Genomic DNA, 13,620 nt, shown 5'->3' with positions numbered 1-13,620 from the left:
CGCAATTTGATAAAGTGGCAAAAATTGCCACTTGCTTTTGTATGTAAAGGAGTATACTTTCGACCTATTTCAGCGATCTCACTTTGTAATAGAGATTTTATTTTACTTTGTTCGAACTTTCACGTCATTGAGTTTACCATTCACTATGTCTTTTCAGTACGATATAAATGACGATAATTGTGACGCTCGAAAACCACCTAAACATGCAAGCACCTGGTCACAGGTTGTCAAAGTGCCGCACTCGGATAATACAGATACAGATTGGCCAGAAGCCAGTCTTTTGGCATAAGAATCGGTACGCTGTCACATAACATATGCAGCGTTTGCTTTTGTAGAGCTACTACATGAGAATAGACCAAGGAAAAACTGGCTGCAAGTGGCGTTTCTCTTCTAATGACCAGCTTGCTTTTATAATCAACAGGTTCCAACCACTGATGCCACGTTATGTGCGATTGCGCGACTTCGCGGACGTTCAAAATACCGATGACGAAGCAGTGACGAAACGCCCTCGAGTGACGGTCGACAATCCGTCGAACTGTTTTGAGAGCGGTTGAAAGCATTCTATATTTATACGATTAGCAAGCTGATATCTTGAGAAATGGCAAACTGATTTTGTGGTAAAAGGTGGATGCAAGTTTTCATCTGAAAGATATCTTATTTATATTTACGCGCGCGTGTTGTCCTTCATTATCAGGAAAAAAAATTTGTAACATTTTAACAGGATAGGACATAACAAGCTTTCGTGTCGTATCATAAATTAACATGCTTTGTCTGTGGTATCTTATTGAAAACAAAACACATGACGATTTTCTACGGTTTTCCTAAACCCTGTGTAAACTCTATTTTGAAAGTTAAACTGACGATTTTCATAAAAATACGAGGGTAACTAGCTTCAAATTTTGGCCTCATATCTTGATCTCACCAATCGGGACACCTCTACGTTGACTGGAAACCCTGGCTGTCGCGCTGAATATTCTGTGAGTGGAAGAAAGAAGATTACTTCGGCACGATAAATACTTCAAACAGTCATGTACATAGCAAGGTAAAATCGTTGCCTTTGAGCCCAAATCCCCCTCCATGAAACAAAGTTTTGATGTGCGAAAATCAAAACTATGAAAATCAAAATTATTATTTGAACTCCCCCTAGACACAATACGTTGCTGAATGTATTTGTTTGAAGTGTAAACTGTTGACAGTTTATTGAACAAGAAACATTTCGAAAGAATATAAAGGGCGATTTAAACAGCTCTAGTACCTCGAAAGCAAAAGTCTGGAAAGTTGTGCTGTTTTATGGATCAAATATCAGTAAACTGTTAAGCAAATCACGGAGTACAATAAAATCGGCAGTAAAAAATTCTGGTTGGCGATATCACGGCACATCATTAGGGAGCATTATTTTTTATGGTGGGTTCCGGTGGAATGTAAGTGACAAATGAAATGTAAAAAAGCAACTCCTCCAATGAAATTTCTAACATTTTGACTCCCCTCAATTCATCAATTGTAAATGTGACCTCCACCCCGAAATAAATTCATCAAATTTGATTCATTCACTCTTTGCACCCTATGGCCTATGGGGTGAAAAATTTGGCCCTTTTGCTGGAAAAAGAGAGACACTCCCTGATTATCATGTACAAAAACAACGATGTCACAGTCCATATCGATAATACCTTAATTGACTCATAATTTCTCTTTTGATTATTGAACTTTCTAATAATCCTTTTTGAACTTTACAAATAATCACTTTGGTGAAATTCTAATATCACATATATGTTTTTCAGATCTTCTCTTTTAATCATGATATTCTCATCACGTAGATTTATATCAATTGTGAAATTTTTTTAAGCACAGATTTAGCTAGTTTTGTATTGTAAAAATATATTTAAAGTTTCCTCATAGACCACAATGTAAAAAAAATCAACATTCTTGGTGAAATGCCAGAATAAAATTTCTTGCATACACATGGACTGGTAATCACCCTAGTCTAATCACATACACTGATATCAATAATCGAGCATCTATCAAAACACAGTTTTAGGATTGGAAAACAATATTCATAGTTCACTCATAGACAACAATGTTGTGATGAATCAACATTTCGGCGAACTTCCAAAATCAAATTTCTTGCACACAAATGCACCTGTAACCACCCTAGTTTGAGCGAGTACACTTATATCCATAATCAAGAGTCTATAAATTTACAAAAACCGCCTTTTCTGCTTCATATCTGGACATTTTACTTGAATTTGACTCTAATGGTCACCTTTCTACAGGCTGTAAAATAGCGGACGCCAGACGCGTCTTTACGCGTTCAAAATGTACATGTCGTTGTTCAAATTTGAACGGTTAGTGTTCATATTGTTAACACCAGTGTTCATATTATTAACAATGATGTTCTAAACCTGAACACGTAGTGTTAACAACTATCTCCTTCAAGTGTTCAAAAACTCAGCATCACAGAAAGTTTACAATACAGTGAAACAATTAACAATCTTTTGTGTTTTTTACTTTACAATGGCTATATTAACTTTACTACTGCCTCGCTGTCCGGCATACGTACAAGGATTTCGGTGTAACGAATTTCACAATAAGTGGAAAATATTTCCGGTCTACAATTGCTGAAAGCATGTTTTTTTCTAAAAAGGAAGTATGAAAAATAATTTTACACGTTTATTTCAGGTTGAAATTTTGAAATTTTGAAAAGAAAATCAAAAAACCACCATGAACGTTTTAATTTTAACATCGGCGTGCACGAGGCGTTCTACTTCTTAACACTTGGTGTTCAAGTTTGGTGCCTTTTCTTATCCCATGATGCATTAAAACGGAAGTTGCGACATTTTTCTTGTAAGCGCACGCTGAAGTCGTGATCGTGCGAAATCAAGACCAGAAAGGGTAAGTTTTCTCTCCAAAATATTAAAAGGTATTGGATTTTGAAGCATCTGTATTATTATCCTTCGAAATTAATTGTATTGTACTTTGAAAAAGCTTAACTACGTGAAGAAACCTTTATTTCTTTCAGTGGCTGGTGGACCATACACTAGCTGTGAATACGCAGCAGTGTTTTGGGCCATGGGGTATCGATCGCACTCGGGTCAAGGGTCATCACTGGAGCGATGACCCTTGACCCGAGCACGATCGATATGCCACATTACCGCTGCGTAATCACAGCTAACACATGTCTTTTAGTAACCACAATCGCATGTAAATTTAAAACTTTAGTTAAACATCGAAGAATATTGTTTTAGCATATGAGAGTTGGCTTTGCTTTTACTTTTCATCAGTTGATGACACGAAGAAGCCAATATTTTGTAACATTGACGAAAAGAGGCACTGTATACAAAAGTCATTGTCTTTCATTTGAAGTCTCATGTCGCCATATTATCTATTGTTGCATTATTTTCAGGATGTGAAAAGTTGGATGAACGTGAAATCGAAGAGTTATTACAGAAGCTATTGGTACAGAAATTGAAGAATATGATTGTACACATAGCTGTCTGGAAACAAGCTTGAGAACCTCAGTTCATCTCTGATGTAGATTTGAACTTTCGAGGGTTAGTAACTGAATTGATAAGTTTCTGTATTTTTGTTCTGAATTTATCTGAGCTATGTCCAGAACGCTATGATTAACTAAATGTTACTGGAGAATAAGCTTTCAAATACTTGTAGTCGCCCTTATCAGATGCAATGGTGGAATGAAGAATTAAAGCAGAAAGCCACAGAAAATTCACAGTGAAAAATGTACACTCTAAATTTCGGAATTTTCTGAAATTTCCACTCTGAATTTTCTGTCGCTTTCTGCTTCAAATCTTCATTGCACCCTGGCATCTGATGAAGGAGACTTCACGTCTTTGAAGGCTTATGCCAGTAACATTTAGTTGATCATAGCCTGCTACCAAATCTTTGATTATTTTATATTTTAGATCAAGACGACTTTTGTTCTCGGTTTGTTACTGATTTTAGCTTTGCTGTTAAGGACGCAGACCGTATATCATAGGTGAATGTGTGGCATCATCCTCAAATGTTTACATCCCAAGCGTTTTCTTCAAAACGGCCAGTACGATTCATTTAATATTTGGAGTACAGGTTTCCGGAGATTTTCCTAATCATATATCTACAAGTTATGATGAAATACACAAAATTGTATTTTTGAGACATTAAAGACATTTCAGACATTTTTAAGAAATAAGGAATTATCAAAATGTGATATATTCAAGTAAGCCAAATTTTTAGCTTTTTCAAACAGATGTTTTCGTACGTTTTTGCAAGTTTGAACAAATAACGTAATCCACAATAAGTAAATTCTGTTTTGTCACTACTTTGTTCATATTGTTTGAAAACGATCTACAGTGTATATGGGGATTTTCTTTTGTTTATGTTTTGATAGGAAGGTGTTAATTAGCGTTGGTGTTTTCCTCTGACAAACTTTACAAAGTGGCCATATGGCCACTTTGTAAAGTTTGTCAGAGGAAAACACCAACGGTGTTTATGTGCCTAATTGACACTAAATAATTGTATTTTACTAAAGGAATTTTTGTGTATTTTTAAATAAAATAATTTTACTGAATATAAGTGGTCTGTTTTGTTATTTCCAGGCTTGAACACCCCATGAACGCCCGAAATTAAAGGTGTTCAACAAGTGCATATCATGTGTTCTAACCTTTAACACACTTATCGTTGAACGGCGTCCATGCGTTCAAAAAGTGTTACAGCCCTTTGAACGCGTAATTGCGTTCAATTTTTTGAACGCATTTCATGTGCAACGTATGTTCAGATATGGAACACATGGTGTTCAATATAATGTCTGATGAACACGAAGTGTTCAAAATCTGCACACGTGTGTCAAAAAATTGAAACATTGGTTGAACACGTAGTGTTAAATTTCTGAACGTCTAGACGCGTTCAAAAAGTGTTACAAAAAGGCGTTTAATTGGTTTTATCCTTTAACACTTAACTTTACAGTGTACTAGGCTATATGACAAGAGAGATGATTTCAACTTTAGTATCATCAATTTTCCACACCTCATAAGTAATATTCCACTCTCACCAGCTTATGGGGTATACATTTCCCAGCTTATTCGATATGCTAGAGCATGCATTTCATATGGTGATTTTGTAGAGAGACATGGCCATCTCTCTTACAAACTATTAAATCAAGGTTACACCAGAGCAAGACTTGTCTCTACATTCAAACGCTTTTTTGGCAGGTATCGCAAGCTGGTAGATAAATACAATATCTCTCTTCGACAAATGATCACTGATGGCACCGGTGACATTGGCCCTTAGTTAGCGACCACTACCTATCTGACTTATAGATTGATATATGGCGGGTGCCACATGTGGGGCAGGATGCGCTTACTATTTTCGAAACACCTGACATCACTTCTTGGTCTTCTGGCCAGAGGTCAATATATCTTTCTTTCATATTATGACTTTGTTTGTGTACCGTCTATTTACTGTCTGTTCTGTGCTGTTTTGTGTTGAACCGTTAGCATGACGCAGGAATCGAAGTTGCTCAAATGTCATATCGATCCCATTTTTGGTCCTATAATATTTAATCAAAATAAAGGATAGCTAGAGGGACAGACAGATATATTATGATGCTTTTATATTTTTGACTTGATTTCAAAAACAATACAAAACATAAGGTATACTTAAATAATAGCATGTGATAGAGAGGACAATGATTCATTGCCTGCCAAAGAGATATGGTGCTCATGATGGTAACATTGCTGATGCTAGAGGAGAAGGCAAAGGTATAATCAATATAATAGTATAAAGCACCAGTTCAACAATATTTTATCCACTTTATTGTTTTTATGTTATTGTAACACTTTTATCGCGGAAAAATCAAATAAAGACTATAGTCCTGCAATTGAATTGAAAACGATGCAAAGCGTTACTGGGAATAGCAATGGTGGCGATTGGCGCATAATATTACTTTGAAGTCAGTTGGGAAATCATGAAGTATGATTTCATGACTTAAAGTATGTAAGTATGTGGTCAAAGCAGAACCGCCACAATTACAGATCGTTTTCGCTATCGGCTATCTGAATTTGGCGGCTAAATGATTTCTAAATGCAGAGACAGTATTCTGTGGAATTAGTCATGTGTACTTACAGCACAGTTGTGCTAAAATGTGATCAAATTCAGTCGGTTCCGGAGTTACATGTAATTCCGTGTATATTTTACGCAAGCGCTATACAGTACCCAATATGCAACGAGAGAACGACGATTTATTATGCGTAGAAACTAAACGCACCATGCCAATTGTCGTCTTAGTCTATACCACAGTTGCGACAGGACCATATTTCTTCAGCGATGTTATTGCTACATCACTTTTTTCTTCTATATCTTAAAGATGTACAAATTAAAAAACATTACACATTTATGTAAGTACCTTGTACCTTCGAGGTAAGGTCCCTCACACGGTAAACCAATGACGAGGCTGTTTGTGATTATTATGATAACAACGAGGCCAACTGTCAGTTTGACAATTCCGGTCATCGTAAATCTTCTTCTTTTTATAAGCCAACCGATGAATACTGCGGTCGGCAAATTCGGAAATAGCCACAAGAATCCTCTAAATAATATAAAGTATCACAAATAACGTTAATTGCCACGAATTCGGACAAATATAAATATGCATAGGTGCGGGGAAAAATAAACATATTTTTAGAACTTTATTCCACAAGCAGTCATCTGATGTTACCACTAAATTTTTTTAGTTTGACTTTGAAGGCACACATAGTTATACGATGCACTGTAAACGGGGATTTAAACATCTAATCGAATTTAAGGGTTACCTTCTTAACATGTCATGATTTAAAAATTCATATGACGATTAAAGGCTAACGTGATCGACGTTATGTATACAATCTGTTTATTAAAATATGGCAATAGGTGTATTTATGGTATATTTTTGCAGTTTAACGGCCGCAGTATATGCACGAATGACATGCTGCATTCTCCCTGTTTTAAAAATATATGCTCCACTGATCAAAAGTTTGCGAATAGAATACATTAATTTATCACCCCAGTTTTCACTGTATCTTTTAACTTGATAATGTTAACTTAAATGGTAACGAATTTAAGATGATGCCTGATGAATAAATAAGTATGATAAATAAGTAAAATAAATAAGCGTTACATAATAGCATCTGCATATGAAACCATGTCTTTGCGGGAAATTGAAGTGCCCAAAGCTAAAAGCAGAGCGCTATAAATAACACAAATTACTCCAAGTGCAAAGTGTTGTATCATGGTCAGTACCATAATACATCACTTTGTATTTGAAGTAATTTGTGTAATATATGTAATATATATATATATATATATATATATATATATATATATATATATATATATATATATATATATATATATATATATATATTTATATATAATATAAAAATATATATAATATAAAAAATATATATACATATATATATGTGTGTGTGTATATGTGTGTAGACTATAGAAAACGTAATAGTGTTTCAGTATCTGTGACGCCATAACCTATGCGTATCGATAGATAGATAGATAGATAGATAGATAGATAGATAGATAGATAGATAGATAGATAGATAGATAGATAGATAGATAGAGAGATAGATAGATAGATAGATAGATAGATAGATAGATAGATAGATAGATAGATAGATAGATAGATAGATAGATAGATAGATAGATAGATAGATAGATAGATAGATAGATAGATAGATAGATAGATAGATAGATAGATAGATAGATATAATCTATTCGAGATTTAATAGATGCAATTTGCAACTTTGCATCATGCATTTTATCATTTCTAGCATCCCTCATGCTGATGGAAGTACGACTTTTGAATGATAGAGGCCAGTAAAATGAATGATAGAGGTTTTTTCACCTTTACTGTTACTTCTCATCAAACATTTTCCCATTGACCCTCCAGGAGGGTCTATGATTTTCCTGCATTTTCTGCTCACCTACGATCATGTTTGACACTCCAAGAGTAAATCCCAAGTCTTTTTGGAAGTATTTTGGCATGAACAGAGCAAACGCCACTGGGCTGTTGATTGAGTACGCCATACATACAAGCATGAACACTGGATTGCGTAACATGGTCCATATTGCCATTATTAATTCTGTCAACGAAAACGCTGTCACTAAGAACGTAATAGGAAAACCCTGCATGGACACTTTGCAATGGTGGTATTTAACATACAACAACAGATTTGCTAAATGGTGGTGATATTTGTCCTTTGAACAAGTTTCCTTTGTTTTGAAATAAAGTGTTTGTCAAAACAGTGTAGACATAGAGATATGTTTCTTATTCGGCATCATGCATTTAGGTTCACATAGATGTCAATTTGAAAGTATTAGTACACACAGCGTTCACAGATTCGACAGTCAACATGACTCATATCGGCTTATTTACTTCCTTTTAGCTTACCGCACTACACAGTTATTTTAGGTGATCATTGGCGGAAAAAGGTTTCGTTCTTATAGAGCCATGACGAGTTTTACCTGAAGGTTCTCCACAAAATTTATCAACAAACGTGAGAGCAAACTGCATGCAACTGAAAGAAAGTACGTCCGAGGAAAAGCAATAGATATTGTAACGCACATCATCCAAAACCTATTTCGTAGTTCTTTAATTTTAAGCTGTGTGGCACGTCTTATGTGGGCCGATACGCGCAGACGGCAAATTACCGGTTAACAGCGAACTGTTAATTGACCGCACAACAGTTTGGACAGCTGGTAACTTTAGGTAACTTTTAGGCGCAATATACGCATATACACATTCTGAAAAAATTACAGGAAGCTGATAGCTAAGTATTTTCTTGATTTCTCAGCGAAGAAAATGGACGAGGTGTGTCAAAGACCCCTATCGATTGGCCATATTCGATTACAACGTACGACTATTATTTTCGTCGAGCTTGTGAGTCTCCCCAAACAGCCTGTCTCCCTCTTGCTACGGCCTCGTTATATATAGACGATGTTTTCGGATGACTCATTGGCTCTTCGGAAAACATAATCGTATGCTGTAATCCAAATACAACTGTGTTCATTCGATGGTTAGTTGTAAAGGAGGAGGAACAGATGGACGGCGTAGAAGTGACATACCCTTGTATTTGCGTACAGCCTTTGGAATATTATAAGCAAAGAAGTTCGGATTATCTAATAATGTTGTCAAGAACATATAGGTAAGATTGTAAAGACCCTGGATCGAGACAATCTCCAAGGTCTGTGTTGAGATGTTTTCGGGCTAGAACAGTAAGAAATGCAAGCAGAACTAGATTATTAATATTCTTTGTCGACGCGGACTTTATCGAAGCACTAAAACAAGAAGGGTTTCTGTAGTTGACTGAAAATTCCAAGGACGTCCGCTGGGCCATCAATGTGTACGCTATGCAATAAAAGAACGAATTCATGAAACTAATCGAAACATTTGCGCCGCACATTCATTTCAAATGTTTCAATATAGCTGCAAATTCACAAGGACAGGGAGTATTCTTCAAGTCAGGCCAGCAGGCGGACATTTTCTGCAGATAGAAAGAGAAGAAGCCACAAAGTTTCCTGCCAATGAACTGTGATAATTGTGCTGATTATGTGTAGAAGCCAGGCAAGGATTTGACTCGAATCAATTTTGACCAATGTCAACGTGTTTTAGTATTTACATCGCTTCGAAACTACTTTATCGGAAATCGTCATCAATCACGCATGGTGGACACTTACAAAGCTTAAAGATAACCTTTAACATGGATGTTCTGGTTGGCTCCCAACCATTCCATCACTTTTTTCAACTTCTATCTTATCCTCCGTGGTTTTGTCAAGTGGCAGATGTCTTGGAAAGAAAAACAGTGGTAATGACAAAAGTATGAGAAGAGGGCCACATGCGATACCGACAACCCACCAAGCTCCGATCCATCTAGGATCAGAATCGTCGATGTTGATATCCGCCATGTCGACGCGATTGAAATCGACGTAGATTGCAAGAAAAATATAGCTGAGAATGCCAAAACCAAAAGGCAAACCAACGCCCCAGGCTCCGTCTATTATACCTGAATTGTGAAAAGAAGAAATTGTTAAACATACCAGGCGTTTCCAAACAAACGTCCATCCATAATTACACGGGAACATACATACATAAATACATACATATATACATACATACAAACATACATACATACATACATACATACATACATACACATCTTGTGTTCTTAACATATTATCATATACACACAAAATAACTCTATTTTGCTTTAAAAGTGTCTCTTTTGGTCTTTTATGGTACCAATCCATTCAAACATAAAACTTGAATATTCAAGTGTGCTGGTTTTACAACCATTTTCAGTATTAGACAGCAAAGGAACTGCAGTAAACTGCAATAAAAGTGCTTACACTAATTAGTTTCAGCTGTAGCTAGCTGACAAAGCAGTGTTAGCTGTCAGTTTTTGCGCAAGTAGGTGCCCATTTGCTTGCTGATGTTGTTATACTGCATTGTAACAATTTGAAACTTTTTGTGTACATAGTATTTTTGTTTTCCTGCAATGAAATGTTTTAAACCAGACTGGATGTCAGTGTAGTGTGTTATACCTTGGCAATTTCTGTTAGTTTATTTGACTGCCCACGTGCAGACCTTGTGTCATCTGACTCCGTTGTCGACTTTGCCAGCTAGCTACAGCTGAAACTAATTAGTGTAAGCAGTTTCATTGCAGTTCACTGAAGTAGGTTCGCGGCCTAATACTGAAAATGATTGTAAAGGTAGAGTTACAAATCTCATCGATCGAAAACTGGGAACAATACTGTGTTACTAGTGAGTGTTGCAGTCCCATTTACATTAATTTAATGATCTATTCTCACCTAAAAATAATGAAGATCTTTGTCCTGAGAAATCATCAATGTCAGAAAAACCGAGACTGATGATGAAACTGTACCCGATTCCGGTGCATAAGTGACTGATGAAAAAGATAGCGAACGCCATTGTGTTGTCCTCCAACATCACAATTTGTGCGGCTTGACATTCCTCGTCGTCGCTCGTTGAGGGACTCGCTTCACAGAGACCAAAGTCCGAACGGGATCCCCACGAAGACAGATTGCCCGCCCTGTCGTACTGATAAGGGGCCGAGAGAAAGTGCGGCAAGCTACCCAGTGTAAAGGACGCTCCTATGAGAATTACAGCAATACCAAGCCAGCGTGGTCGGTTGTTGCTTGGTTTCCCCAGGTAATGGCCCACGAATGGGACGGTACACATCGTCCCAATACTGTTTGAACTCGAAAGATACCCTTGCTGCTTGACTGTGAGGCTGAGAAAACAGACATGAAAAAGGTACACCTACATTACTGCACGTTGAGACCACGTTCTACACAGCCAGGATTTCCGACTGAGGCACTAATAAGTCTGCATTCCTTGCGAATGAGAGTCCCTTCGAGAAAATAAAGTTATTGATAGAACTACCTGAAGAATTATTATCCTTGATACCGAAAGAGAGTAGGCAACATCCCTCAGCGTTTTTTCACAGAAATACGTCTACAGTACTACTTTGATCTTATAGCTCATAAAATAATGCATGTGTCAATGATAACTTACCCGTATCGTCTTTCTAAAGTTACCAGTATTGCGATGGTAAAGGCAAACATCATCGTGTAAACTGCTACAATTGTGAAAAGCAATGCTGTGAAGACGCGAATATCATTAAACATCCAATATTTGCCGTCTTCAGCATTTGCTGCTTCCCGTCTGTTCTTCATTTTCACCCTCTTGCATTCAACACCTGTTCAAAGGAAATTTTCGTATATTTCCGCGAATTCAAGCTGTTTTAAGTTTGATTGAACCTCAACAAAACCACAAAGTTCAACTCTAAAAGATAGCTAGGTAGGAAGATCGTACAATATTTTTTATTTTTGTTTAAATTACCTTCTTTGAAAGTTTAAGGTGGAAGGTTATCAGTTTATGCCGAAACAAAATACAAAATTTAAGTGGTTTACTTAATGGCATGTCTAAGGAAAACAATTGCCTAGCACAACATAAGTAGACAGTGTTAAAGCATCCACCAGGGGTTGAGGAATGCAGACGGGTCGGTTGTTTGCCGCCTGCTGACCTCATTACCAACTATCAGAATATTGCCAGATCGATATTTTGGTAGGCTAAGCAAGGTCACGTGAATTTCAAGCGAGAAAGTCAAAATGATCAATCCGATAAGCCCCTTTGGATACGGACGTAGGTATACAGCACTAAGCTATGATACACCTACAGCGTGTTCACTTATAACCGTTCTGTCTAATTACTGCAAATCGCGATTAACAAATAAAAAGCTTGGAGATGGCGGAATCTCTGGGAAAACTCTTTCATTGCGGTACTGTAAACTATCCATATTATGTGCTCTTTTTCAGTATTTTCTCGATATCTTTAACTTCTTCTTCAGAATAATCCAACACCTGGAAATTATTCTAGGCCTATATATATTGATCTTATACTTTCTCGTTTGATGCAAATACAATTCCGGATCGTGCATTTCTGATAACAAATATCAGGAACAACATACCTGCCGTCCTGTTTACAGTGTCTCTGCCTCCAGTATCCATCGCTGACGGCGCACAAATGTGTCGCAGGCCACAGTTACTACATCAAAGCGCACCGTGCTGTTAACGCAGAGAAGGTTGGAAGGCTAACTTTAAACTTTCCCTACCGTAAATCATGATTGGCACTGATTACATCTCTTAATACGTACGTACCATTTATGACAATCTTGATAGATTAGGGGTGACATGTCCTTCAAAACTACGCCGCATATTTTGTATCACGGAATGTCGACACCCTTTCTTCGACGGTATTTATGTATTAATCCATTCCAAACAACTCGGCGATTGTTTGTTTATATGGCAAAATCTATCCCGCGCTAATTTTGAATATTAGTATATTAGAACATGTGATGTAAACATCGTAATTTGTACCTGTTCGTGTTTATTTACCTAGCTTCTCTGCACTTCAATTGTGTCACAATACGGTGACCGAGTTCAACTTTTCATCTCAGCAGAGGGGACTTGTAGTAGACAGATTTGTCTGGCTGAAAGGGGGCGTATCTGGTGTTAAGAGTGGAAAAATCCGATATTACTCACATACGAACATGAATGATTTCCAGTTAAGTGCGTTAATTTAGGTGCCGCCAGACGCTTTCTTTGTCTTTATTTTTCTCTCCAATGCCTAAATGTGTTCCCCTGATCGTGTTAAACTAAAGAGCTAATTATTGAAATTTCAAATTTTTCGTTACATCTTTTTGGAGAACCGAAATCACCCTTATAAACTTCTTTATGCATAGTGTACAAAATGTGTTACCTCTTTTTCATCAGAATCCGCAATAGGGTCGGTGCCAGGTGCATGCCAAACTGGTATAAAGCCGGTGAAGTCTTCAGTGATACACTAAGTATAGTGACTCTCTAACTTGCAGTTCTCATCGCTAACCAAGCAGAAAGTTCGTATAGAAAACAATTTCCTAAACTATTATCGTTGATCCATCGATTTTCTTTTTTGAAATCTCTTCACTGTATTTAATCTACGTTGACGCCCAACGAACCGTCGAAACTATCAATGCCGACAGTTTGAAGGGTTGTACGGGAAATGACTCTCCAAACTCC

General features: G+C 36.9%; 1 protein-coding gene across 1 annotated transcript; it reads right to left on the bottom strand.

Annotated features, from left to right (window-relative positions):
• Positions 1 to 9,735: 9,735 nt before the first annotated feature.
• Positions 9,736 to 12,570, bottom strand: LOC139150604 (solute carrier organic anion transporter family member 2A1-like). Its single transcript, XM_070723040.1, has 4 exons — positions 12,531 to 12,570; positions 11,576 to 11,759; positions 10,849 to 11,291; positions 9,736 to 10,043 (listed from the first exon to the last, which is right to left on the bottom strand). Exons 1-4 carry the CDS (start codon positions 12,568 to 12,570, stop codon positions 9,736 to 9,738), a joined length of 975 nt encoding a protein of 324 aa, XP_070579141.1.
• Positions 12,571 to 13,620: the final 1,050 nt, after the last annotated feature.

This window comes from Ptychodera flava, chromosome 14, assembly GCF_041260155.1.
Source record: "Ptychodera flava strain L36383 chromosome 14, AS_Pfla_20210202, whole genome shotgun sequence".
Taxonomy (NCBI): domain Eukaryota; kingdom Metazoa; phylum Hemichordata; class Enteropneusta; family Ptychoderidae; genus Ptychodera; species Ptychodera flava.
The sequence above is the reverse complement of the archived record's forward strand: the minus strand, read 5'-3'. Positions and strand labels throughout refer to the sequence as shown.

What these genes read in the sequence shown, in the direction of transcription:
- LOC139150604 (XM_070723040.1), bottom strand. Translation starts at nt 12,570, where the DNA reads ATGGATACTGGAGGCAGAGACACTGTAAACAGGACGGCAG. An exon ending in CACTGTAAACAGGACGGCAG is followed by an intron (nt 11,760 to 12,530) that starts GTATGTTGTTCC and finishes TCCTTTGAACAG; the next exon opens with GTGTTGAATGCAAGAGGGTG. An exon ending in AAGATCTTCATTATTTTTAG is followed by an intron (nt 10,044 to 10,848) that starts GTGAGAATAGAT and finishes TTCACAATTCAG; the next exon opens with GTATAATAGACGGAGCCTGG.